This window comes from Lethenteron reissneri, chromosome 54 (genome assembly GCF_015708825.2).
Source record: "Lethenteron reissneri isolate LAM-NWPU_2019-01 chromosome 54, ASM1570882v1, whole genome shotgun sequence".
In the NCBI taxonomy this organism is placed as follows: domain Eukaryota; kingdom Metazoa; phylum Chordata; class Hyperoartia; order Petromyzontiformes; family Petromyzontidae; genus Lethenteron; species Lethenteron reissneri.
Window position 1 is genome coordinate 10,045,327 of NC_083832.1, and position 23,896 is coordinate 10,069,222.

The 23,896-nt window shown below is 48.3% G+C and overlaps 1 protein-coding gene across 6 annotated transcripts in view; it reads left to right on the forward strand.

Annotated features, from left to right (window-relative positions):
• LOC133356609 (solute carrier family 23 member 1-like) overlaps positions 1–21,325 on the forward strand; it is a 32,179-nt gene extending 10,854 nt beyond the window's left edge. Inside the window, exons 1-12 of one of the 6 annotated variants that reach the window (XM_061574237.1) lie at positions 1,729–2,293; positions 2,677–2,830; positions 4,265–4,422; positions 8,102–8,246; positions 9,342–9,523; positions 10,168–10,282; positions 11,468–11,624; positions 12,294–12,547; positions 14,852–15,016; positions 16,846–16,954; positions 17,272–17,367; positions 18,497–21,322. In XM_061574237.1, coding sequence (XP_061430221.1) covers positions 2,681–2,830; positions 4,265–4,422; positions 8,102–8,246; positions 9,342–9,523; positions 10,168–10,282; positions 11,468–11,624; positions 12,294–12,547; positions 14,852–15,016; positions 16,846–16,954; positions 17,272–17,367; positions 18,497–18,804 — 1,839 coding nt within the window. In that variant the 5' untranslated portion in view covers positions 1,729–2,293; positions 2,677–2,680 and the 3' untranslated portion in view covers positions 18,805–21,322. Of the gene's footprint in view, positions 1–1,722; positions 2,294–2,676; positions 2,831–4,264; positions 4,423–8,101; positions 8,247–9,341; positions 9,524–10,167; positions 10,283–11,467; positions 11,625–12,293; positions 12,548–14,851; positions 15,017–16,845; positions 16,955–17,271; positions 17,368–18,496 lie in introns of those variants that run through there. The other 5 variants (XM_061574235.1, XM_061574236.1, XM_061574239.1 and 2 more) reach the window with 5 other exon arrangements.
• Positions 21,326–23,896: the final 2,571 nt, after the last annotated feature.

Sequence of the window (23,896 nt, forward strand, 5' to 3'; positions counted from 1 at the left end):
CGGGCAGGACAGCAGTGCCAAGGTGGGAACCAGCCCCGAGCTCACCCCCCACTCCCGCGCCCCTGGCCAACCTAACATTGAGAGTGAAGTAATAGGTTTTTACCCTTTCAACTGGTGCAAAGAATTGCTTGTGTTGTGGTTATTGCAAACATGATGCCTTGTATAAAGGTACTCAAATTGTAAATGTTGTGGCTTCAACACACCGGTGGGCTAAAGCAGTGAACTATTTGTCTTTGTCAACGTGACACATTTTTACTGATTGGCCGTGTCGGGTGGTGGAGGGTTACGACACATTTATAAATAAACGCGATCTAAACCCAAAAACGTTGATTATGAATTGTATAAAGGTGTCAGTTTTTGTACCAGTTGAAAGGGTAAAAAACCTATTACTATATTTTGCCACTGGTAAAGGAGATGTCTTTTCTTCTTGGTTCTTTCGGTAAAGTCACGTAGAAGGGAAATAATAAAATAATGCAAATTAAACATAATAAAATAATATATTTATAATTGTATTACTTCCCTTCTACGTGACTTTACCGAAAGAACCAAGAAGATGAATCCCTGCAGTCACGAAAGCTTTAAATCGAGAGATGTCTCAGAGTGAAGTTTGTGCAAACAAGTCCCGGGGTGACTTTTTGCGGCACGGCGAAAATCTCATCCAGCAGTGGATTTTTTTTACAACCACGCAAATGTTTCTCACAATAATCACCCGGAACACGCATTCCGTTCCTGAAGCTCGCCGGCACGTGGGAGATAAACGTCGCATCATTGCATGTTGTAACTCGCTTCGCACCGTACTTAGCCACTCGTGATCATCGGGGAGGTGAGATTAGGAGCGCACTTGGCTAATCGTGCTAAAGAAAAGAAGATTACACTTGGACATTGTACCAAACACAACATCCTCCCCTGTAAAAAAAAAGGAGAGCGATTTTTAAAACAGTGTCGACCCATCGGACGATTGCACTTTCTGCAGGTCGAGTAACCAGAATAATTTGCACAAATTCTGGCCTCGCCATGAACCTCTTGGGTCTCCTCAACCACCAGCGTCAGGCTCTCGCCTCGAGTTCACCAGCCTCTCCCCGGTGCCACTGCAACAACCGCCTCGGGTCAAGTCAACGGCAATGCATCTGGCTGCCGCTCATCGAGTGTGCAGCAGAATTCGTACGCGTGATATGCACGAGCCGGTGGATGGCTATTCTACGCTTCACGTGGACATGTCTAGAGTGCATGTTGCGCGTTATCTGCTGTGACGCATTCTGAGCGTAAGAAAAAAAAATATACACTTCGAAAGACCAGAGGTTGAAAAGTAGTGCATACATCAAACGGAACCTCATCGTGCAATCAACGCTTATATGAACAGCCATGCCATTTTCTCTAAGATCAGATAAGATTGTGATAATGACATCCCCCCCCCCCCTCTCTTCCTCGCCATGTAAGACTATTAAACACAGCATCGCGAATGCTTGCATGATTACTTACAAGTAAGTCACAGGGCCACCGGTGACTGGGTTTGTGACAGAGCTGTACACACACCTGCCAAGGGGTTTCATTGCTCCTCTCGATGGGCCTGGTGCCAACGCAGGCCATCCGCAACGGTGGAGGCATCCCGTGTCGGTGACGCGGCGATGAATGCCTTTATGGTCGAAATGTCTCAAACATTTTGCAGTTCCACAAATTAGCAGGTCAAAAGTTCGTAATCATCCCAGTAATAAATAACTGGTGTCACTTGCGAGTTTAGCTAATGATTTAGGAAATAGCGCTTATTTATATCATGGGTCAATGGTAAAGCCATGCGGCTTGCAACGGGAAGGTTACGAGTTCAAATCCTGGAGCGGGGGTCGAGTCGGCCCATGATCCAGCTGGGTGAAATGGGGAAGAAAACAAAGAGTTGCACTTTGTGGCAAAGTAAACAAGTGGCCGACTAATGGAGAAAGACTCAAACCCACGAGAGGAAAGTGGAATTTCAACGACTGGCCTCAGGGCTGTACGACAGGAGAGAGGCGCTGCCTCAATGCTCAACTGAGCAGGACATCGCGTTGACGTCAAATTGTTTTGAGTTATGAGAATGGGTCAACGGCTTGACACGCACATGAAATGGATTGCACAGTCACCATGCCAGCATATGATGGAATCATCCGTTTGGGTACGTCTGACAGTGGCCGCGTTTTAACAGTTCTCCCTTAAAACAGGTGGAGCGTTGATATTTGAATTCCAGTCCTGAAAGTCGCCCAAGTAAAGCCACTTCGTGACGATGACACGTGTGGTTACTGGACATCTTTACGACGTCCGAAATGTACGTCAGTAATCGTGGAAATGACCGATTGTAAAATATAAAGCTGCTTGGTCAACACCTTGTTGCTACTTATCTCAAAACTGTTGTCAAGCATGCTGTGCAAAACAAGCGACATCACCTCCTGTTGATATACCATCAGATGGGGGCATTGCTTGGTACCGCATAGGGTAGGGAAACTCTTCTGCACTATTTGGAAAATTTGCAGATGTATTGTCTGTTTCAGAGACCGTTGTATTTTCGTCTTCTGTAGAAGTTGCACACTTTATTACAAAACTACATTCCACTACACTTACTAAACAATAATTTATTTAAAAATGTACCCAATGATTTGGCCCTCGCAGACGCAACTCGTTGGTTAAAGCAACGCATTTTTCAAACACCAGACCAATGGAAGATTCTCACGTCGACGAGATGGGATCAAGCGCGTGCGACGAATGCTCGGATGGAGGGGATGGGTTGACCAAGGACAAAGGAGCCGTGGTGTACGGCGTCTACGACACCCCACCGTGGTACCTGTGCATTGTGCTTGGCCTACAGGTGAGCCAAACAAAAACAACACACAACACTGCTGTGGCACTAGCGATGAAATCTGCCGGTGCAACGATGCATTTTGTTTTAATTTGAGTGCAATTGTCAACAATAGCCATATTCGACATTAGTAACATCTTATCGGCATAATCATCGGTGCATTGCAGCTCAAAGACTCAGCCCCTACATTGCGTGCGGTGGAGTTCGATGTTCACGTGCTCGGCATTTGAAGGCCTGGAGACCAGAATCGGTCATTTCGCCGACAATGTGTCCAGGGAGGCAGTTCCATATCCGGACAGCAGAGTGAAGTGAGCTTCTGTCCAGGGAGAAATATTCTGGCAACTGGGGGAGGCGAGGGGTTGGCTTTGCAGGGTTGTGCATAATCCAGTGGCACGGCATCTTTCATATGGGGGGGTGGAAGCACGGCATTGAAGTTCTGTGGGGTCACCGGTTGGTGTGCATTTTGTACTTCGTGTAGAGCGGTCTTAGCGCAAGGCGATTTACGTGGTTTTGAAAACGGTGACAAGGGACGAGGTGTTGAGTGACCGTGAAAGAGGGGCACGTGGAGGAGTGAGGTGTCAAGAAATTATCAGGGGAGGGAATGGGCACTAGCGAAGAGGTCAGCTTTGAAATGAAGAACGGAAGGTGCGAGGGCTGCCTAATGCAATGGCTCTTAACCTTTGCTGCAGCCCTGCACCCCTTTGGTTCTCAATCATTAAACATGTTGAATGTGACTAAATACATGGGTTTGGGTGAAACAAAGTTGTTGCACTTGTATGCCCGTGCTTAAAATGTGTTTCGATGAATTACCTTCTAAAAAAAAACACGACCATGTCTCGCACCCCCAGAAAGGGCATCTCGCAACCTCAGAGGGTGCGTGCACCCCAGGTTAAGAACCACTGGATTAATGCGAAGGGGAAGTTTACTTCAGTGTAAGAGGGGCAAGGAGTGCGAAATATCGAAAATGATAATTTGTGTCAGAATCGAGGTTTTTTTTATATTCAAGAACACTTATATGCAAATACAAAAAAAATGCTCATGCAGTGGTGGTGGCTTTTAGAAAGATCCTATTATTTTTATTATTTTATTATTTCCCTTCTATGTGACTTTACCGAAAGAACCAAGAAGATGAATCCCTGCAGTCACGAAAGCTTTAACTCGAAATTTAATGCCTACATTATCAGAGCATGTTTTGCCACGAGTATGCGTGATAAATGCGGACTTAATGCTTTGCAAAAAGGTCTCTATTTGGTGTTTGAACATCTGAGCACCCGTTTTATTGCCAGAAAGGGTAAACCCCAGTTGTTATTTTTCGTCATTTTGGATACTGCCAAAGAGGTCCCGCACAAATGAAGTGAACATAACACTGATGGCAAAAACAGGTGACGTTCTGCGCTGTCCGTAACCTCCTCCCCCTCGCATCACGGGCGGCGATGGTGGCAGCAATTCCTGACGGCATTCGGCACCATCGTGGCGATCCCGTTCATCCTGTCGGAGCACCTGTGCATCAGCCACGACGACGTGGCGAAGGCGTACCTCATCAACACCATCTTCTTCGTGTCCGGCCTGTGCACTCTCCTGCAGGTCAACTTCGGCGTCAGGTGCGGGGCGGGCGGAGCGGGGTGGGCGGGGGGTCATCGCTCATCTTTGCTCTTCGTCAAAACGGACTCTGCTGGGGGGGGGGGGGGGGGCAAGGAAGTGGCCAAAATGTGTGCGTCTTTAGTATCTTCGCCTGACGCTCGTTACTTCACACTGGGTAAGGGCCCTCGAATGATCGAGTTGACAAATCCGCACATCCGACGCGATTTGACGAGAGGTTTGGCCCCGAAAAAGGACCTTTTGCCGGCTACCAGGTGATGATCTAGTATAGCCAATGAAGGGGGAACTGTAAGGAGATGTGCAATGCGTACGCGGGTGATCTGCCCAATGCGCCAAAAGCGTGTGGTGTCAGAAGAGAAATCTCTCCACAAAACAACCAGCGTGCGTTTTTTTCCCCCCATATTTTTTATTACAATACCAGTGCAGAATGCTCTGCGATCCAGCCAATGTTTTTTCCACACGATCTTTGACACTCGTTTCATGCAGATAACAATGTGCATCAAGGCCGTAGCCATGGAGTCAACATTGGGGGGGACCAAATCTTGCAAGGTGTCTGGGGGCCCAACCCAGAAAAATATCTAAATTTGAAAACTAATTTCCTACTATTTCCTGCCTAAAATATAAAAAAAATTCACTAACACATGGGATGGACCTTTTATTCATTTTTTACAATAATTGCTCTGTTTTTACTTTTTTAACATTTATTGATTCATTGTATGTAATGGCAGAGATTAGGAATTAATAAAATACAACCATAACCACAATCATATGAACAGAAATCTATGCATTGATTTATATGAAGACAAGTCCAGATATTGTGGTCAAGTTTGAGCAAATTGTTGTTTTTATTTACATAGCATACTAAAAATATTTAATAGCAATATATTGGGGGGGACATTTTTAGCATATTTGAATATTGGGGGGGGATGTGGCCCCCCAATATATATTATAATTACGGCCTTGATGTACATCTAGCCTCGCATGCAATATAATACACGTTGCTTTCTCTTGCAACGATGCCGTTTTGTTGGAGGGTACTCGTCCGACACCTAGTGGTAGACAACTTCAGAACAGGAGACGTGGGGTAGGAACAGTTGTTATAGCAAATGAAATGGCCAACACATCAACCACGCCGTTCAAACTGCAAATGACCACACCTACTAAAACATTATTATACATTTAAAAAAAACTCCTAGTATGGCTCTAGAAGAACCCCTCATCCACACCGATGGAGAGGGGCAAACCATCTCGAGAAGAACCTCTCATCCAGTAATGTAGGGGGAACAGGGAGCTCAAAACACTCGCACCCAAAGCACTCACACCTCTGGTCCTAGCGCATTTCCTGAACTCGCGCTCTCGGATAACACAGCCATGGCCATCGTTGACCCTTGGAGGTCGTTTTGCCCATCGATCCGGATATTGGGGGGGGAGGAACGTTCCCGCTGATATCCGCCATCCGCCACAGTCGTGCAATTCATAATCAACGTTTTTGGGTTTAAATCGCGTTATTTATAAATGTGTCGTAACCCTCCACCACCCGACACGGCCAATCAGTAAAAAAAGTGTCACGTTGACAAAAGACAATTAGTTCACTGCTTTAGCCCACCGGTGTGTTGAAGCGTGAAACCACAACAATTTACAATTTGAGTACGACTTTTAGCTGGTAATTGCATCCAGCATCATCGGGCAATTCGCCAAAAACGTTGATTATGAATAATATTGGTCGCGAAAGCCTACGTGTTAAACTGACAGTCGTGAAAGTCACGCGAGGTTTCACACTCACGATTTCACTCATCTGCTCTCGCCGAGTCTCCAGACTTTTGGGAAGCGTTGGGCTTCCAAAACCCTCTTCGATCACACACGCTCCTCCCGTAAGGCAGTAATGCCACCGGGTGCACAGTGGTGACCATGGCTTGTCACCTTTCCACTCCAGTAGATGGCACTCCTCGCCATCACCAGCTCTGTGCGTGGCCTCTCAGGCAACCTTGAAGCTACCTCGGCACGGGTTTAGCTCCTCTCGGCATGCAGTACACACAGCAATGCTGGATCACCCCTCTCTCATTTCACAGGTGCCACAATGACCACGCTGGGCAGTATAGGGTGGCCCAGCTGTCTTGTAATTCCCCATTTAAAATGCTCTAAAACTTTTAAGCAAGGTTCATTTAAAATTTAAAAAATGTAATATGCAAAGTAAAAAAAACTTTGGAGAGTCAATTCATTTGGAGTTCACAAGACATCTGTACCACCCTGGACAATGTTGGACTATTGACGGCACGAGTCAAGCAGTGACAACGCTTGTACCCCCCCCCCCCCCCCTACGATGGAGCTAGAGGCCACCAGCTTCATTGTAGAACGTTTGCGCCCTCTGTAGCCAACCGCGCCTAACCGATTGGCTACTAACCCCAAGCTGCTGTAACTGTCCCGACCTCGCCTCGTCTCTCATCCGCGCCCAGACGACCACCGAAACCCACACACCAGGGGGCCTCTTCATTCACAACCCTGGCGTGCTCTATAACAACCCACAAGTTCAGAATCACGTGGCCACCCCCGGCCTCTTTGTGACGCAATGCCACGTGACTTCTACAGCATTCAGCAACGCTGTTCCCCGCGGTCCGCTCCTCTCTCCGCTGCTCGCTGGATGTTTGGAACAGCTGCTCGTGGCTGATGTCCTTCTGCTGGTGTCTTTCCCCGCATCTCAATCACGTGTGTGTGGGAGGGGGGCGGGGGGTCTCTTATATACGAAAGTTGGGCCGGATTCGTCACGGTCCATTGTTTAATTCCCCGGTAAAATGATGCCTCTGTACCTGTACTGAAGACAACAATGCACGCGCGTTACACCATCACGCGTTCTCAATTAACCTCAGCGCACGCCTGTCCCTCTGCGAGTTACATTTGACTCGAAGCATAGTGCTGTTGCACCGCCGATGCGTCTATGAACGAGGCTCATCGATTCCGTCATCACTTGGCAAACACGCAAACCTGACCACCCCCCCCCCCCCCCCGATTCACACTCTCACCTGTAAATAATTTCAATATTACACATCCAGCCTTTAATTGTACCGCGTTAGAGTGCGTGTGTGCTGCGTGTGTTTGCGTGCCGCATTAGGTTGTGCGTGTGTGCTGTGTGTGCGCTGCATTGGCTGTGTGTGTGTGTGCACTGCGTATGTGCTGCATTGGCTGCCTGTATGTGTGCACTGCATGTTAGCTACATTGGCTGGTTGTGTGTGTGTGCACTGTATCTGTGCTGCGTTGGCTGGGCGTGTGTGTGCGATGCGTGTGCGCTCCATTGGCTGTGTGCAATGCATTCGCTGTGTGTGTGCTGCATTGCCTGTGTGTGTGTGCTGCATTGGCTGTGTGTGTGTGTGAGTGTGCTGCATTGCCTGTGTGTGTGCTGCATTGGCTGTGTGTGTGCTGCATTGCCTTTGTGTGTGCTGCATTGGCTGTGTGTGTGCTGCATTGGCTGTGTGTGTGCTGCATTGCCTGTGTGTGTGTGCTGCATTGGCTGTGTATGAGTGTGTTCGTGCGCTGCATTGCCTGTGTGTGTGCTGCATTGGCTGTGTATGTGTGTGTTCGTGTGCTGCATTGCCTGTGTGTGTGCTGCATTGGCTGTGTATGTGTGTGTGCTGCATTGCCTGTGTGTGTGCTGCATTGCCTGTGTGTGTGCGCGGGCGCCTTTCGAAGGCTGCCCATCCTGCAGGGTGGCACCTTTGCGTTCGTGACGCCCACGGTGGCGCTGCTCTCGCTGCCCGAGTGGAAGTGCCCCGAGACGCCGCTCAACATTACGAGCCCCGAGCACGAGGAGAACTGGCACTCGCGCATGCGGGAGGCACGTTCACTCGCTCGCTCACACAAAGACAAAGATCCCCCGTGTAGCCTTAACAGACTGTAGGGGCAAGTGCTGTTAGCGAGCACCTATGAAGGCCGGAACGGTACACGAGGGGGTGAGTGGTCAGTGCCACGCCCGGCCGCCTTTGTCTCCCCGCGGTGATGGTTTTACACGCCGCGCTAGGTACGCTCGTTTGAGGCTGAGTCGACCTAGGGGAGACCCAGGATGGGTTCAGATGATCGTCACCGGCGTTGGCCGTGAGTGGGAATCGAACTCGGGTCGTCGGGTTCGTAGCGCGGCGTGCCGACCACTGCACCACCGCTCCCCACATGTGCATTAATACACAAGCACAGTGGGGGCTGGTCATTGGGGAACGGTGTCAGAACGGTGCTGTCACCTTGACACGCCAAGCACGTCGAGACATCGAATTGTACTTTTGTAGTCGAGAAGACGTCTTTTGACACATTGTCAACCCTTTAGATTTCTGATGACGTGCACGGTGGCGTGCACGTACGTCATCGGAACGGATTCGGAAATAAAAGGGCATTGATGGGAGGGCGTGTGGCACAACTGAGCGCCAGCTATCATACATTGCGGTGGTGTCACGACAGTTACCCGCGGTGATTACAATGTTTTAAAATAAAACAGGCGCGCCACGCCTCTCTAAATAAAATTAACGCGCGTTCCGAGATTCAGTGGTGAACGGGACCCATCCATGCAACTTGCAGACATTTTGGAACGGGGAAGGGTTAATATGTAATTCCGTTCCTTCTATTTGTCTGGCTACTGGCATTTCTCAGTAAAGATTCGGGGGGGGGGGGGAGTACAGAAAACGCTCAACGTTTTCCATGTGAAGAACGGAAAGACAGCTTAGGACGCTGTCTTTCCGACAGCTATGTTCTTCACCTGAGGACGGCTGCTTGTGTTGTGGCCGAAACATCGTGAGAATTTTATTGTTGAATTTTTATAATTTTATAATTTTCCTTCTACGTGACTTTACCGAAAGATCCAAGAATAGCAATCCCTGCAGTCACGAAAGCTTTAAATAGAAGTTTTCCACGACGTCCAGTTCAGTCATTCCTTTGCCTTCCGCAGGTCCAGGGCGCCGTGCTGGTGGCCTCCACCGTGGAGATCGTGCTGGGCTTCTCAGGCCTCGTGGGCTTCGTCCTGCGCTTCGTGGGGCCGCTGTGCGTGGCGCCCACCGTGTCCCTCATCGGACTCTCGCTCTTCAAAGTGGCGAGCAACGACGCCGGGACGCACTGGGGGATATCGGCGATGTGAGCACGCGCGGATGATCTCGGTTCTCGCGACGGGGATCATCCTAGCAGCGGCATTCGCAGCTTCTGGGCTAACCATCGAGCAAGGACGGTCAACCGCGTCGCGCGTGCTTTCACGTGCGCGTGTGCGGCCGTGCTGGAACGCTCTGTCCTTCAGATATTAAGAAGCCGTTGGGAGCTGTGCACTGAAAAAACATCCAAATTGAAAGCTCATTTGTTCGGAACTGCTTTTTGCGATCCGTTTGTTGTCCTCTTCCCGCAGCACCTCCGATTAGCACGGTTGGCTGTATACGGTGCGAAAGAGGTGTAAGGTGCACGCGATATTCACGAAGCCACTAAAGCAGTGCACTTTGACATCTATAATGAAAAAATAAATTTCTTTAGAACCGCTTTTGGCGTCTAGTTTGTTGTCGGGCACTGCGAGTGAAGGGAAAGTGGAAATTCACATGGAGCGTGGCGTGGGTCTTGGGGGTTCTTCTCTCGCGAGGCTTAGAAGGAGAATGCAAGTCAGGAAAATTTGGGGGAGCAAGTTGGAAGCTGTGGGGAGTGGGGAGGGGGGGTGAGACGCGTGCACACATCAGCGAGCCATGGAGAACTAGGCGTAACCACGTGGCTGTTGTTTCCTTCTCTCCGCCGGGATGCAGGACCGTTTTCCTCATCGTGCTGTTCTCACAGTACATGAAGAATCTGGCTTTGCCAATCCCCACCTACAACAAAGGCTGTCGGATAAAATGGTTCCAAGCATTCAAGTTATTACCGGTAAGTTTTAAATTGTTTGTGTATTTTTGTTCTTGCCCGTGAATACTGCCTTGATTGTGATTTCGTACGTAGAATAATATTACAGCCGTTTCAGTCCTCTGCTCGATGAAGACTTCCACGTACCCTTTAGGTCGTGGGGGTCATTTGACTACACTTCACCACGCTGGCTAAGTTGGTTGGTGAGGGGGGGGGGGTGCTAGAACCAGATGAGAGATATCATTCAATACTGATGTTAGACGTGGCGGGGAATATAATTCGGACCACTGTTACCACTGCTCTCACCGAATGATAGCAGTTGGTCTTCCTTTATCCAGATCAGAACTGAGTTTCAGAAAAAGTCTACTCGATACGTTTCTCCTGACTACCACTGATGAGAATTCCACATTTCCAACCTTTTTTCTCAAGACAGCTGTTTATTTCTCCATTAGTTGGTCCTCGTTGTATTGACCCCAGACAGAATGTGTGTGTAGGCTAAGCTGAACCCTGACCATCTCGAGCCTATGCCCAACGTTCCAGGACAGCTACCTCAAAAAGAGGATGATTCTGGGAAAGCCTGGATGGGTGGCCCACCCTTGGCCTAAGCAGTCCCAGCTACAGATTCTCTCAGGTCGAGGGGTGGGGGGGGCAGTAGAGTGAGGGAGAGTGAACTTGGGTTGGGCCAAACTTGGGAACATTTGGTGGGGCATGGCCCATTCCGGCGCCCTCTTAGCGTCGGCCTTGAGCCTAAGTGTCTGACGGGCGGCTTTTTATTATTACACGCTTTCTATTAACTCACTCTGTCTGTTGTTGTTGTCGTCGTTGTTGTTGTATCCTCAAATATTGTAACTCAATTTTAACCCACTTCCCAATGTGGTATCGACTGCAAACTTGGTATACTTATGTCATACTGATGACAAAAAATTAAAAATATATACTTTTAAACAATCTTTTTTATATGTTATGTTTCGGCTTGGGTCTAATTGTCCACGGTAAACTGACGTTACCTGTAATCGACCACGGTTCCTTACGTTGTAGCAAGCTTCGGGCCCACTTCCTGAAGTCGTGAAATTCTTCCATGACTAATACATTTCATTAAAGCGTGTTTTTTTTAAAGTCTTTTTTTATATTACTTATTTGTGCTTGCCTGGTCGCCGCAGCTGCTGTGTGATCCGTACGTTTGTTGAGCTTCTTTGACACCGTACGTAGGTGCTGCTGGCTATGGGCATCTCGTGGCTCCTCTGCTACATCCTCACGGTGTGCGACGTCTTCCCCAGCGACCCACAAGCCTACGGCCACGTGGCCCGCACCGACGTGAGGGCAGCCGCCCTGCAGAAATCGCCCTGGTTCCGATTCCCCTACCCAGGTGAAGCCCGGGGCTAGAGGGCTCATCGCAACCGGTGTGGAGACGGAGCCGCAGCGTTCACGCAGGCCGCTGCATTCATATTAAAGGCTCTTTTTTTTTTTTGGGGGGGGGGGGGTTGGATCGCGTAAATATGAATGTGTCCTTTAACCCACCACCACCCGACACAGACAATTGATTCGGGTTCATCACGTGAGCAAAACGTGCCAATTAGCGATTACTTGAGCACATCAGTGTGATGCGTGTCCACTCCCAACATTCACAATTGTGTAACGACGTTTCGCTGGCGATTACAACCAGCTTCATCAGGCGATTTGCAAGAATTGTGAAGAAGTCTTCCTGCTTCTGGTTTTAAATAGAGTAAGATGATGTCAAGCTTTCGTGACTGCAAGGATTCATATTCTTAGGATTTTTCGGTAAAGTCACGTAGGTAAAACATTTACATTAATAAAAGTAAAATAAAATAAAAATAAAATAAAAATCACGACGTTTCGGAGGCAACACAAGCTTCCGTCTTCAGATGGAACCGTCACAGCACGATTGCTGTATCAAGTGCTGTATCAAGTGACTTTACCGAAAAAAACCTAAGAATTCATAGGTGCTCTCTAACCGCACTTGCCCCAACGGTCTGTTAAGGCTACACGGGGGATCTTTGCCTTCGTTACTCCGCAGGTCAGTGGGGCGCACCGACCGTGAGCGCCGCGGGGGTGCTGGGCATCCTGGCGGGGATCGTGAGCTCCATCGTGGAGTCGGTGGGCGACTACTACGCGTGTGCCCGTCTCGTGGGCGCGCCGCCACCCCCGCGCCACGCCGTGAACCGCGGCATCGGCATGGAGGGCATCGGCTGTCTGCTCGCGGGCGCCTGGGGCACGGGCAACGGCACCACCTCGTACAGCGAGAACATCGGCGCGATTGGCATCACAAAGGTGGGCGGGCGGGCGGATGGGGCGAGGGCTCGCCAAGGGTTTACCAAGAAAGTTCAAAGTTAATTTAGTAGGTATAGCCCTGTGAGCCATTCGGCTCTTGAATCGGGTGCAACCGCAACAAACAAAAAAACTAAAACATTAACAAGAAACATCTTAAAGTGACTAAGTGCAAACAGAAAATCCAAGAAAAGACAGTAAAATATTGCAGAAAAAATCACCGTACACCAACCCTGTGCAAATATCCCAGTGGGATGCAAATCAAACAACAACAACAACAACCACAAGACAACTTAGATTTAGGCCATCAGTCTAACTCTGTACTACAACAAACAAACATGGCCAAATCAAAAAACTTTTCGAAAATCACCAAAATAAAGCCATAAAAGCAATGAAACAGTGATCATAGGAACTGTGACCGAATTTTCACAATAAACGACGTAAACAACATGTACCACCAAACTCTGCAGCCATAGCTGGCTGCATGAGTCACTCCACAACAGTAGGAGCATCAGTCGGAGTATCAACATTTTTCAATGCACCTTTAAGATCAGCACACTAAATCATAACACAGATCATACTTGGCATACTTTGAACCTGTAAAGATCGCCGAGGGTCCATATAGGGCGCGTCAAGGGATATTTCTATAGGGTTGGGAATGGGGAGGAAGATTCGTGGAGGGAACGAATGAATACGCGTTTTCGCTGCCCAGCCCGATAGATCTGGACCGTGCCAAATTATCCTGAGCGCAAGGAGGTGGGGGGGGGGGACATGGGCATCGACCGATAAATAAAACAATGATGTTGCGTCTCAGCAAGCACGTTCATTCAAAATTAGACGTCTGTTTTGTCTATACTGTACTGTGTTTGCAGACCCTCATACACGATTGTATGTTTATGTGTTCCCGACATGTACTGTTTGGGAGATCCGTAGTGGGACGGACGGATTTCTTCGAATTATATTATAAATCTTGTGTGGATAGATCGACAATATGATGATCTCGTAAAGGCGCATAAACCATCACGTGCACTCCGGTCATCCTCGTAGCAGCCTGCAGCAGCAGATTTTGGCTAGCCATCAAACAAAGAGTCACCACATCGCACGCTTTGACATGCGCTTTTGCGGCCGTCTGAAACGCTCTTCCTTCCGATATTCGTAAGCCACTGGAGATGTGCACTTTTTAAATCTAGATTGAAAACTTATTTCTTTAGAACTGCTTATTGTGTTTAGTTTGTTGTCCTTCCCCTGCACCTCCGTTTAGCGCAGTTGGCTACGTACGGTGCAAAAGAAGTTCAACACACAGAGGCTACCCTCCACTGCATTTGTCCCTGGTTCTTTCCGTAACCCGGTCGGATTCAAATGTTCACTCCTATTCCGGCCCACTTCCGGCCCACTTCCACCCCTGACATGTATCATCACCGTCATCATTATCATCAGAAATGCGTTGGCGTGAAGGCCAGAACCGCATTCCACCGTGCCGTAGAAAGCACGGCAGGGTTAGGCCAGTGTCACGATAAATCTCACGAACCCACGGGTCTTTCGGCGGTCGACTGGACGATGCCGTAATGAAGAGAGGCAGGGTACGGCGTACAGGAGGGACGTCCTCCATTCGTGTAACGTGGCCAAACAGACGGAGGCGTTTTGAGCAGACGATGTCAAGGTATAAACTAAACATTTTATTTTCACCAGGTAAGGCCCACTGAGCTATACAGCACTTTTTTCAGAAGCGACCTGGCCATTAATGATAGCTCAACGAAGTGGCTTATCATCACGTGGACATTTAGAGCAGTCACATGCTCTAAACGGATGTTGATTCTAAATGTGGAGGGAACAACCAGAGGATCTGGAGAAAAAATCCACGCGACCACGGGGAGAACATGCAGACGCTAAATATACAGGCGTCAGGGTCGGGGTTGAATCCACGACCTCCTGTATACCAGGCGAGCTAGTTAACATCTCGCCATCATATATAGTGGCCACCAATGATTCATCAAGATTGTTGAAGATTATCAAACTGGATGGGAACCACTAAGAAGCACCAGGGTGCACGGAAACTGCCATGGATTTAACAAAGTCGTTTAGGGCTACCAGGGTACACACCAAGGTGCATAACGACCATCAATGATTCACCAAAGTGTTTAGAGATCACCAAGGTCTGCTTGAGGAAACCCAGTTCAGTCATGGGTGGCTAGAACCCAGATGTAAACTCAAGATCTCAGCAAAATGTTTTGCTTCTCAGGACACGGCCACTGCGAGCCACCATCTGGAGACTTCAGCGATGAACTCGTTTTCCGGTCTCGTCTGCAGGTGGGCAGCCGCTTGGTCATCGTGACGGCCGGAGCCATGATGGTGCTGCTGGGCATGCTGGGTAAAGTCGGCGCAGTGTTCGTGACCATCCCCACGCCCGTCATCGGCGGCATGTTCATGGTGACGTTCGGCATCATCACCGCGATCGGCGTGTCCAACCTCCAGGCGAGCGACCCACTGCGCGCGACTCGCAGCTACTCGCTGTGGTTGTATATGTATTACATATTCACTTTAAGATGTTTACTTGTTCGTGTTTTAGTTTTTTTAATCCTTTATATTAAGTTCGCATGCTTGCTTGCTTGCTTGCGTGCTTGCGTGCTTGCTTGCTTGCTTACGACCGTGCAAATCTTTCGGTCGTTTTTTAACCCACTTCCCGTTATCCAATCGAGCTGACATTTTGCACACAGACTCGTTGTGCGAGACAATTAATGTTTCCAAAATTTTACACTGTTTAGGGAAAACGAATTAAATATTTAATTACCAATTGCTTAATACTGGCAGACAATCATCTGACCCATAGGTGGCAGCCATCTCAAGCCAGAGGACGAGAGGACTCTAGCCGCCACGCATATAAAGGATTTATAGTGAAAAACTTTGTTTTTACGGGTTATACTTATTTAAATCCTTTATATTAAGTTCACTTGCTTGCTTGCTTAGGACCGTGCAAATCTTTCGGTCGTTTTTTAACCCACTTCCCGTGATCCAATCGAGCTGACATTTTCCACACAGACTCTTTGTGCGTGACAATTAATGTTCGTGAAAAAAAAAATCCAAAATTTTACACTTTTTAGGACAAAAAAATAATATTTAATTACCAATTGCTTAATGCTGCCATGCAATCATCTGACCCATAGGTGGCAGCCATCTCAAGCCAGAGGACGAGAGGACTCTAGCCGCCACGCATATAAAGGATTTATAGTGAAAAACTTTGTTTTTACGGGTTATACTTGTTGTTTGTTGCGGTTGCACCCGATTCAAGAGCCGAATGGCTCACAGGGCTATACCTAATAAATTAACTTGAACTTGTTTGGGTCGCGCCGCGTTCAGAACGATGTCCGACGTTTCGCTCCACAGGCTGGGGAAGTTATTTTTTCATATATTGTTTTGTATTTCAATTAGGAGCCCGGCACAGAGCACAAACCGTGCTACGAGGTGGGGGGGGGGGGTTAACAGAAAATCCATAGACCTCAGTCCCCGGAGGTAGTTAACATCTCGCCACCGTGAAGTCAGTTACCAAAGTGCTCACGTATTCATCTGAAATGGTTGTTAAAGATCCTGTGGGGGCATTGCTCGCAACATTGAGGCAGGCTTCCAGGGTGCGTTGCACGGTTCTGCATTTGTACATCTTTTACAATCGTCGTGGCGAGTGACGATTGGCACCATGCCGTCCAGTTGGCTGTAATCCTTTGAAGACTTGGTTGTGAAAAGGCGCACAATTTAAACAAAAATAGTTCATGACAAATGACTACGTGTGACTTTCCAATCCTGGCTTCATTACTACTCCCGACAAAAAAATGTGGTGAGTTATCGCTCTTCTATAATATCTTGGCTCAATATGACTTTGATCTTTGGACATGTTCACATTTGACCTGTCCTGAACCACACGTGTTGACTTAACAGCTCGGTTTTCGCAGTCAATATTGTGACTCATTATTGATTTTGCTTATGTGGCCCGAATCTAAAAAGATATTATGAATCTCACACGAATGTTTAGTTTTACATTGTATGCCCTTTCGTCAGTCCACCGCTGAACGAGGACCTCCCCACAACACGTGGTTCATGTCTTTTTTTAACTCTACTTCACCACGCCGGTCAATGTGAGTAGCATAAATATTGGAGCATAGAAGTGCAGTACTGTACAACAATTAATTTAGCATTTAGCGTGGGGCCCTTGAAAGTGCGGGGCCCACAGCGACACTGGGATAATGCGGCACTGGTGTGCACGTGTGGTTGGTGGTGGTCGTGGTGATGCCGTTGTGTTTGTTCGCCTTCAGTTTGTGGACATGAACTCAACGCGAAACATCTTCATTTTTGGCTTCTCCACCTTCGCTGGGCTGGCTGTGCCTGGGTGGCTCATGGACAACCCCGATATTCTCCGCACCGGTGAGGCCCCCTCTCACGGACATGGCAACGCGGACGCATTGGCAGTGGTGCGCACGCGTAAATCACAAACAAACAAAACAACAACAACTCAACGCATCCCTCAATAACACCGTGGCCTTAAGGGGGGGGGGGGATATATACAAAAAGGTGACACTTGTGGCGCATGATCCCTTCTTTATAGCACGTGAATAGGAGACCAGCGAGATAGAGTGAATGAGGATTCGGACAATGCGCTCGCGTACACCCCATGGTTCCGAACTTGTGATTTGCGTGCAGACCGCGCGTTAAGCGAGGAGTTGTCGTCTTCCGCTTTGCAGGCGTCCGAGAACTTGACCAGATCCTGCAGGTGTTGCTCACCACCAGCATGTTCGTCGGTGGCTTCCTGGGGTTGCTGTTGGACGTCACCATTCCAGGTCAGAGATTCTGAATCGTACAATCAACAATACACACAGCCCTTCTGACAATCCGCTGCTGGATGAAGTGGAATGCTGGTCGGTTCTCGCCGGTCAATAAGTGGGAATTCTAGTTTTAAGCTTTCGTGACTGCAAGGATTCATACTCTTAGTTTTTTCGGTAAAGTCACGTAGGTAAAAAGTGAAATTTAAATTTATAAAAATTTAAATAAAATAAAGAAAATAATTTTAATTTAATTTTTTACCTACGTGACTTTACCGAAAAAACTAAGAGTATGAATAAGTGGGAACCCAGGACCGGTTCAAAAATTGAGCGCCGTTGATGTTATCTCTGGCCGGGGTCGAGCTCGGCTCGCCGTGTTCACGGTGCCATTCGCTCGTCACTCCACCACCGATCCACTGTAGTCGTAGCTACATATATAGTAGCTACATATGTAGTAGTAGCTACATATGTAATAGCTTCATGTGTAGTAGCTACATATGTTGTAGCTACGGGCCCCGCACTTTCAAGGGCCCCGCGCTAAATGCTTCCAAAGTATCAATTTCGGTTCAGTGATTCTGCACTTGCTCTATTACTATAGTACCACACCGCCTTCAACTTTTATGAACGACTGGGTGTTTAAGGTGAGCGATTTGTCGTATTATCTGGCTGTATAGCAAATGAAAAAATACAATAACTTTACTATGCAAGTAAAAAATTAGTGTTTTTATATTTTTGCGTTATTAAAACGTTAGGGCCACTTTATAACATATGCTACAGGCCCCACACGAACTTAATCCGGCACCTAGCCAAAAGCCGCTGCTGTTGCTGCTGCTGCTGCTGTGAGGATGACCGGAGTTTGCGTGATGATGATGATGATGATCTTCTTGGTTCTTTCGGTAAAGTCACGTAGCTGTCTTCCCGACAGACCTGTTCTTCACCTGATGATGGCTGCTTGCGTTGTGGCCGAAACGTCGTGAGAATTATTTTATTATGTTTTATTTTTATTATTTTTATTGTTTCCATTCTACGTGACTTTACCGAAAGAACCAAGAAGATGAATCCCTGCAGTAACGAAAGCTTTAAATCGATGATGATAGTGGTTTCCGCTCCCTGACGAGATGGCCGAGGCATGTGTGGTTTCCCGCAGGCACCGAGGAGGAGCGAGGGCTGCTCAAGTGGCGGAGCGCCGGCCACTCGACCGCAGACGGTGGCGACGTGGGGCCCAGCAGGGCCGAGCGCCTCGCGCGCGAGCAGAAGTTCTACGGCCTCCCGTTCCGCTTGGACGCCCGTCTGCCCAGGTCATGGGCCCGATGGCTCCCGTTTTGGCCGCCCGCTGACCACGTGGGCGAGAGCGAAGGGCCTCGCGAAGCCGCCGCGGACACGGGCAGCATTCCCGTCGACTTGATCATAGCCAACAATGCTATTGTCATGGGAAACGTGGACATGAATTCTTGATTATTCTCGACAAGCGCACCTGGCTATTTGGACTCGCGTGTGTGTGTGTGTGTCGTAATCTTCAGCACGTCAACCCAAGAGGCAGTGGTCAACACAGCAGCCCCATACAGATTTTGAACCTGTGGGGGTCATAATAAAGCATTTTATCTCCGCGGGAAAACCCCATTGAATGGCAACTTTTTTTGTAATGCGTGTTTAGTGCGTGCACCTCCGATTAGCACGGTTGACTACGTAGGGTACGAAAGAAGTTCAACATACGTGCATACAGGAAACCGGAATACACGGAGAAAACGCACGCATATGACGGGATATCACCGAAAGCTCCACGCACATGGATTCCATCCACTGCTATACCCGCACCTCCTAATGACTTAATTCCCGAGTCACAAATACGATGTAGACGCCATCACAGCGATACGTTCCGCTACGCTATTTGGATATCCGAGCAAAGTACTGGGCAGGCTCCAGCTAGTTCCGAATGCGGCTGCTAGAGTGCTCACATCACGTGCACCGTTCCGTAAGCAGATCACACCGGTCCTCTTATCTCTCCATTACGCTCGTCCATCAAGGTCCTTCAGATCTTCTCATCTCCACCTGCTCAGCACTCCCAAGGTCGAGGTTGTGCTCTTTTGGTGATCGCGGCTTTTGTTTGCGTGGCACCCAAGCTATGGAAAGCCTTGCCACTTGATGTCAGGCAGAGTCGATGAGATGTATTGAAGTCTGCTTTGTAAACCCATCTCTTTTAAGTGGCGTTCCGTCTTCTGTTTCGTCGGTTGCCCCGGTTCTGTTTTTGTTTCCTGCTTTTCATACATTCCGCATTGGGATCATGGGAGAGAATGATACATTAGAATTATTCTTATTACACCCTGATGGCTCGTCCATTTCATCGTAAAATCAGAGTTTCCGCTCTGCATCAACATCAGCCCTGCGAGAAAGAATACTCCCTCGGCCTCCACGGCCACACGAGGAGGCAACCATCGCCAAAAGCGCTGACCCCCCCCCCATCCGCAAGAGGAGCAGTGTCATCATCGGCATTCGATGGACTGCCAAGAGGAAAGAATGAGAAGGGGGAGGATATAGTAGAGGTCAAAATGGAACGTTGTGAGTTCCAAAACTGGGCTTGAGGTCAGCTAAGCCAGACTTCCTTCAGGCGCATGATGGTAAATCGGCGGTGGGTGTCCTATGGATGGAGTGGAATTGCTAAAGCAATGTGGAATTCCACCAATGGTTTACGTTTGCCAATGGAGATGAGTGCTACGCCTTGTTGGTTTGAAACGTTTCTTTTTTTTTTACCAACTAAGGCCCACTGAGCTATGTAGCTCTTTTTCAGATGCGACCTGGCTATCATGAATGATAGCTCAACGAGGTGGCTTATCATGTGTCCATGTATATCAACCAAATACTCTGAACGCACGTTGATTCTAAATGTGGAGGAAAAAACCGGAAAACCGGGAGAAAAATTCACGCGACGACGGTGGGAGAGACACACAAATTCCAAATATACAGCAGCAGGCGTCAGGGTCTGGATCGAACCCACGGCCTCCTGTATACCAGGCGAGGTAGTTAACTTCTCGCCACCGTGGCGCCCAAAATTCTGGGCAAGGAGACTCAGAATTTGATCAAATTGTAGCTCACTGAATCTGCAGACTACGCGGGTTCCATATGTACTTTGGAATACAAAGTTCAGCTTGTGTGTTTGAAAGTCTAAACTCGATGTGTGTTATGTATTTCCTGTCATTAGCGCGCCCGCACAAACACACTCAGTGCACTGGGACACATCGCTGTGATTGTGGTTGATATCATCAAAGACAAAGATCCCCCGGATAGCTTCAACGAAATGTTGGGGCAAGTGCTGTTAGCGAGCAGCACCTATGAAGGCCGGCACGGCACACGAGCAATAGGTGAACAGCACCACGCCCGACCGCCTTTGTCTCCTGAGTGGCGATGTTTACACATCGCACAGGTACTCTTTTCAAGGCTGAGTCAACCTAGGAGAGGCCCAGGACCGGTTGAGATAATCGTCACCAGTGTTGGCCGTGATCGGGAATCGAACTCGGTTGGCCGGGTTCGTAGGGCAACGCACGAACCGTTGAAACTACCGCTCACCAGCAGAGGGCAGAGTGGCAGCGGCATTTGGGAATGTTATTCTGAAGAGCCCATTGCCATCACTGCAGGCTTATTGCAATGCCACCATTAGGCGCTGTCAAACACAGGCTGAATATCAGTGGTCAGCTGGCGAATAGAACTCATAATGTCAGAGGCACCGAGCCAAACACTCATATATGAAATAGACTAAACATCTCCTGAAAAAATAGTATTCGCACTTAGGGACGCTTTCGTAGGAAAATGTTATTTTTTTATTATAATTATTATTATAGTGGAGTGGTGAGCGAATGCCACTGCGAACATGGCGAGCTGAGTTCGACCCAAAACCAGGGATAACAGCAGCGGCAATTGCTTTCTGAACCGATCCTGGGTCACCACTTATTGACCAACCTCATCCAGCAGAGGATTGACAAAGGGCCCTGTGTAATCATGACTCCTTGTAAAAAGGTGTCAGTTTTGTTGCCAGATAAAAGGGTAAAAACAACAATTATCATATTTTGCTATTGGCAAATGAGCTCTCATACTATGATGGTGCATTGTCCTTGAGTTGTGCGCCTTTTGGCGTCATCTGGTCCAACACCATGTGAGACTAGGCTCTAAGAAAAGCTGTCTCGGGTGTGGACCAATCAATTTCAAGGACAGTGCATAAATTATCAGAGTTATGTTTTTTGTTTGCATTCCGACTGCAGGTATTGTGGTCAATGCCAACATGACTCCTTGTAAAAAAAGGTGTCAGTTTTGTTGCCAGATAAAAGGGTAAAAAAAAACAATTATCAGGCCGTGTGTATTATTTATTATTCCATTCATAATCGGCCACGAGCAATCCACTGCTGGATGAACAGATAGCCCAGCCGGTGCCATCCGTCGGGATCGCGCGATATAATGATCCACCAAGAACCGGCACAGGAGCCGATCTATAAACTATAACTAAACTTTTTTTTTTTACCAGGTAATGCCCACTGAGCTATACAGCTCTTTCTCAGAAGCGATCTGGTCCATAAATGATAGCTCAACGAAGTGGCTTATCCTCACGTAGAATTGTACAGCAGCCAAACACTCTAAAAGCATGTTGATTCCGGAGGAAAAATCCATGCGACTGCAGAGAGAGAGAGACACCGTAAACTCCCAATATACAGCAGGCGTCAGGGTTGGGATCGAACCGACGACCTCCTGTATACCGGGCGAGGTAGTTAACATCTCCTAGCCACCGCGGTGCCCTGGACACTCCATCTGCGTGCCGGACCTCGTCTCGGACTCGTTCTCTCCTTGGGCTGCCAGTCAGAAGCTACTTTCGCCCGTTGGTCATCGGTGGCGAGGCACGACTGTCAGTGCAGTCCCGTGGAGGCAGCAGCGAGGGTTGACGGAGTGCACGCAGATGTTGTGAACACTCCCTGCCCGTGAGCGCCCAGGAGGTGCCCTACCCTGGCTCTGCCAGGAGAAGGCAGTACAGCAACAACAACAAAAACATGAACGCCACCTGCTTCCCGTGTGTGGGATAGCGCGTTGTCCCCTTTCCACGCGTGGGTCTTCTCCGGCTGCTCCGGTGATACTCCCACATGTAAACACTCATTAATTGGCCGATACCACCCTGATATATAGAGGACCGCAGAGCTTGAGTAATTCATTATTGGTGTCGGCTCATCGCGTGGCTGCTACCGTTCCCGCTCGTCTGTCGTTCACTCCTCGTGGCGCCTTTGGAGTCGTCCTCTTTAGACGCGAGTGAGCGATCACTGCGTGGCGCGTCACAACTTTAAATCGTTGTTATTATCATCATCGTCGTCGTCCTTGCCAAAAACGTGTCCTGCCCAAGCCGGCTGTCCTTAAGCAATCAACAGCAATGCATTTAACTCGCATACGTTCCTGCAATCTGTGCTCCTATTTTTCATCTCGGTGAAATCCCACGCGTGCATCTCCTCCCTGCCTCCCTTGCGCACTTGTGACCTTTGTGTTCCATTCTAGTTCTTTGGTGTCCGCACGTGTTTTTTGTTTTATGCGAAACGTCAAAGCGGATAACGGCGCGCTCATTAAACACATCCTCATTCAGACACAACGCCGCTTTTACCTTTCATTATTAGGCTCAGCTTTTCAAAAAGCGCTCCCGAACCCGCTCTCAAACGCCTGTTTTATGTCGTAATTTTGATATCGGATCCGCCTTTAATAACTGCCATAGCTACACATTTTGCTGTGTTTTCCAGTTGTGATGTTCCAACAGATATATATATACATAGCGAACGTGTTGTGCAGAGTCCGATAACAGCTACTTGTATCTAGGTTCTCAGATGTAGGCAATTATTCTCGTCTCAGCCCAGTAACCAATAACTGCACGACAAAGAAAGACCGTGAACATGAGCTTGCAATTTAATTCAACGTATCCAAGATACAATGGCTACCGTCATATCACATGGCGGACACATGGCAAGCCACTTTACTCAGAGCCTGAGGGAGCGCTGTATCATTGTCGCCTGAGAGGCCCACTGAGCTATGTAAGTCGCTGTTATTGGAGTGGTTCAGCTGTCATTTTGTCTTCTCGCTCCATTCCCCAAAAAATGTCGTGAGTCGATGCTTTGCTGGCTGAAGGAGTTCCAGAAAGATAACAAGCGAGCTGCCGCTTTGGAAACTGTCACGTTACGACTATCAGAATCAGAATATTTCTACTGGAGGACGAATCCGATGAGCTGGGAAGCTATTTTTCACAGATGTCCTGTCGGGGCACGGGGTAAGAATGTTACGACAACAAACAAGACAAAACATTCTAAGAGTGCCATGTACAAGAAAGGTAAACAAATCACTGACAAATAAAACTAAACACATCCTACCAGGCAAAGCCCACAGAGGAATTTACTTATTTTTCAAAAGCGAACCTGACTACAAATGACAGTTCAACAAAGTGGCTGGTGACTTGGACATTTATAGCAGCGGCATTTAAATCGTCTAAACGCACACTTCTAAATGTGTAGGAAATCAGTCGGACGTATAAATACCACTT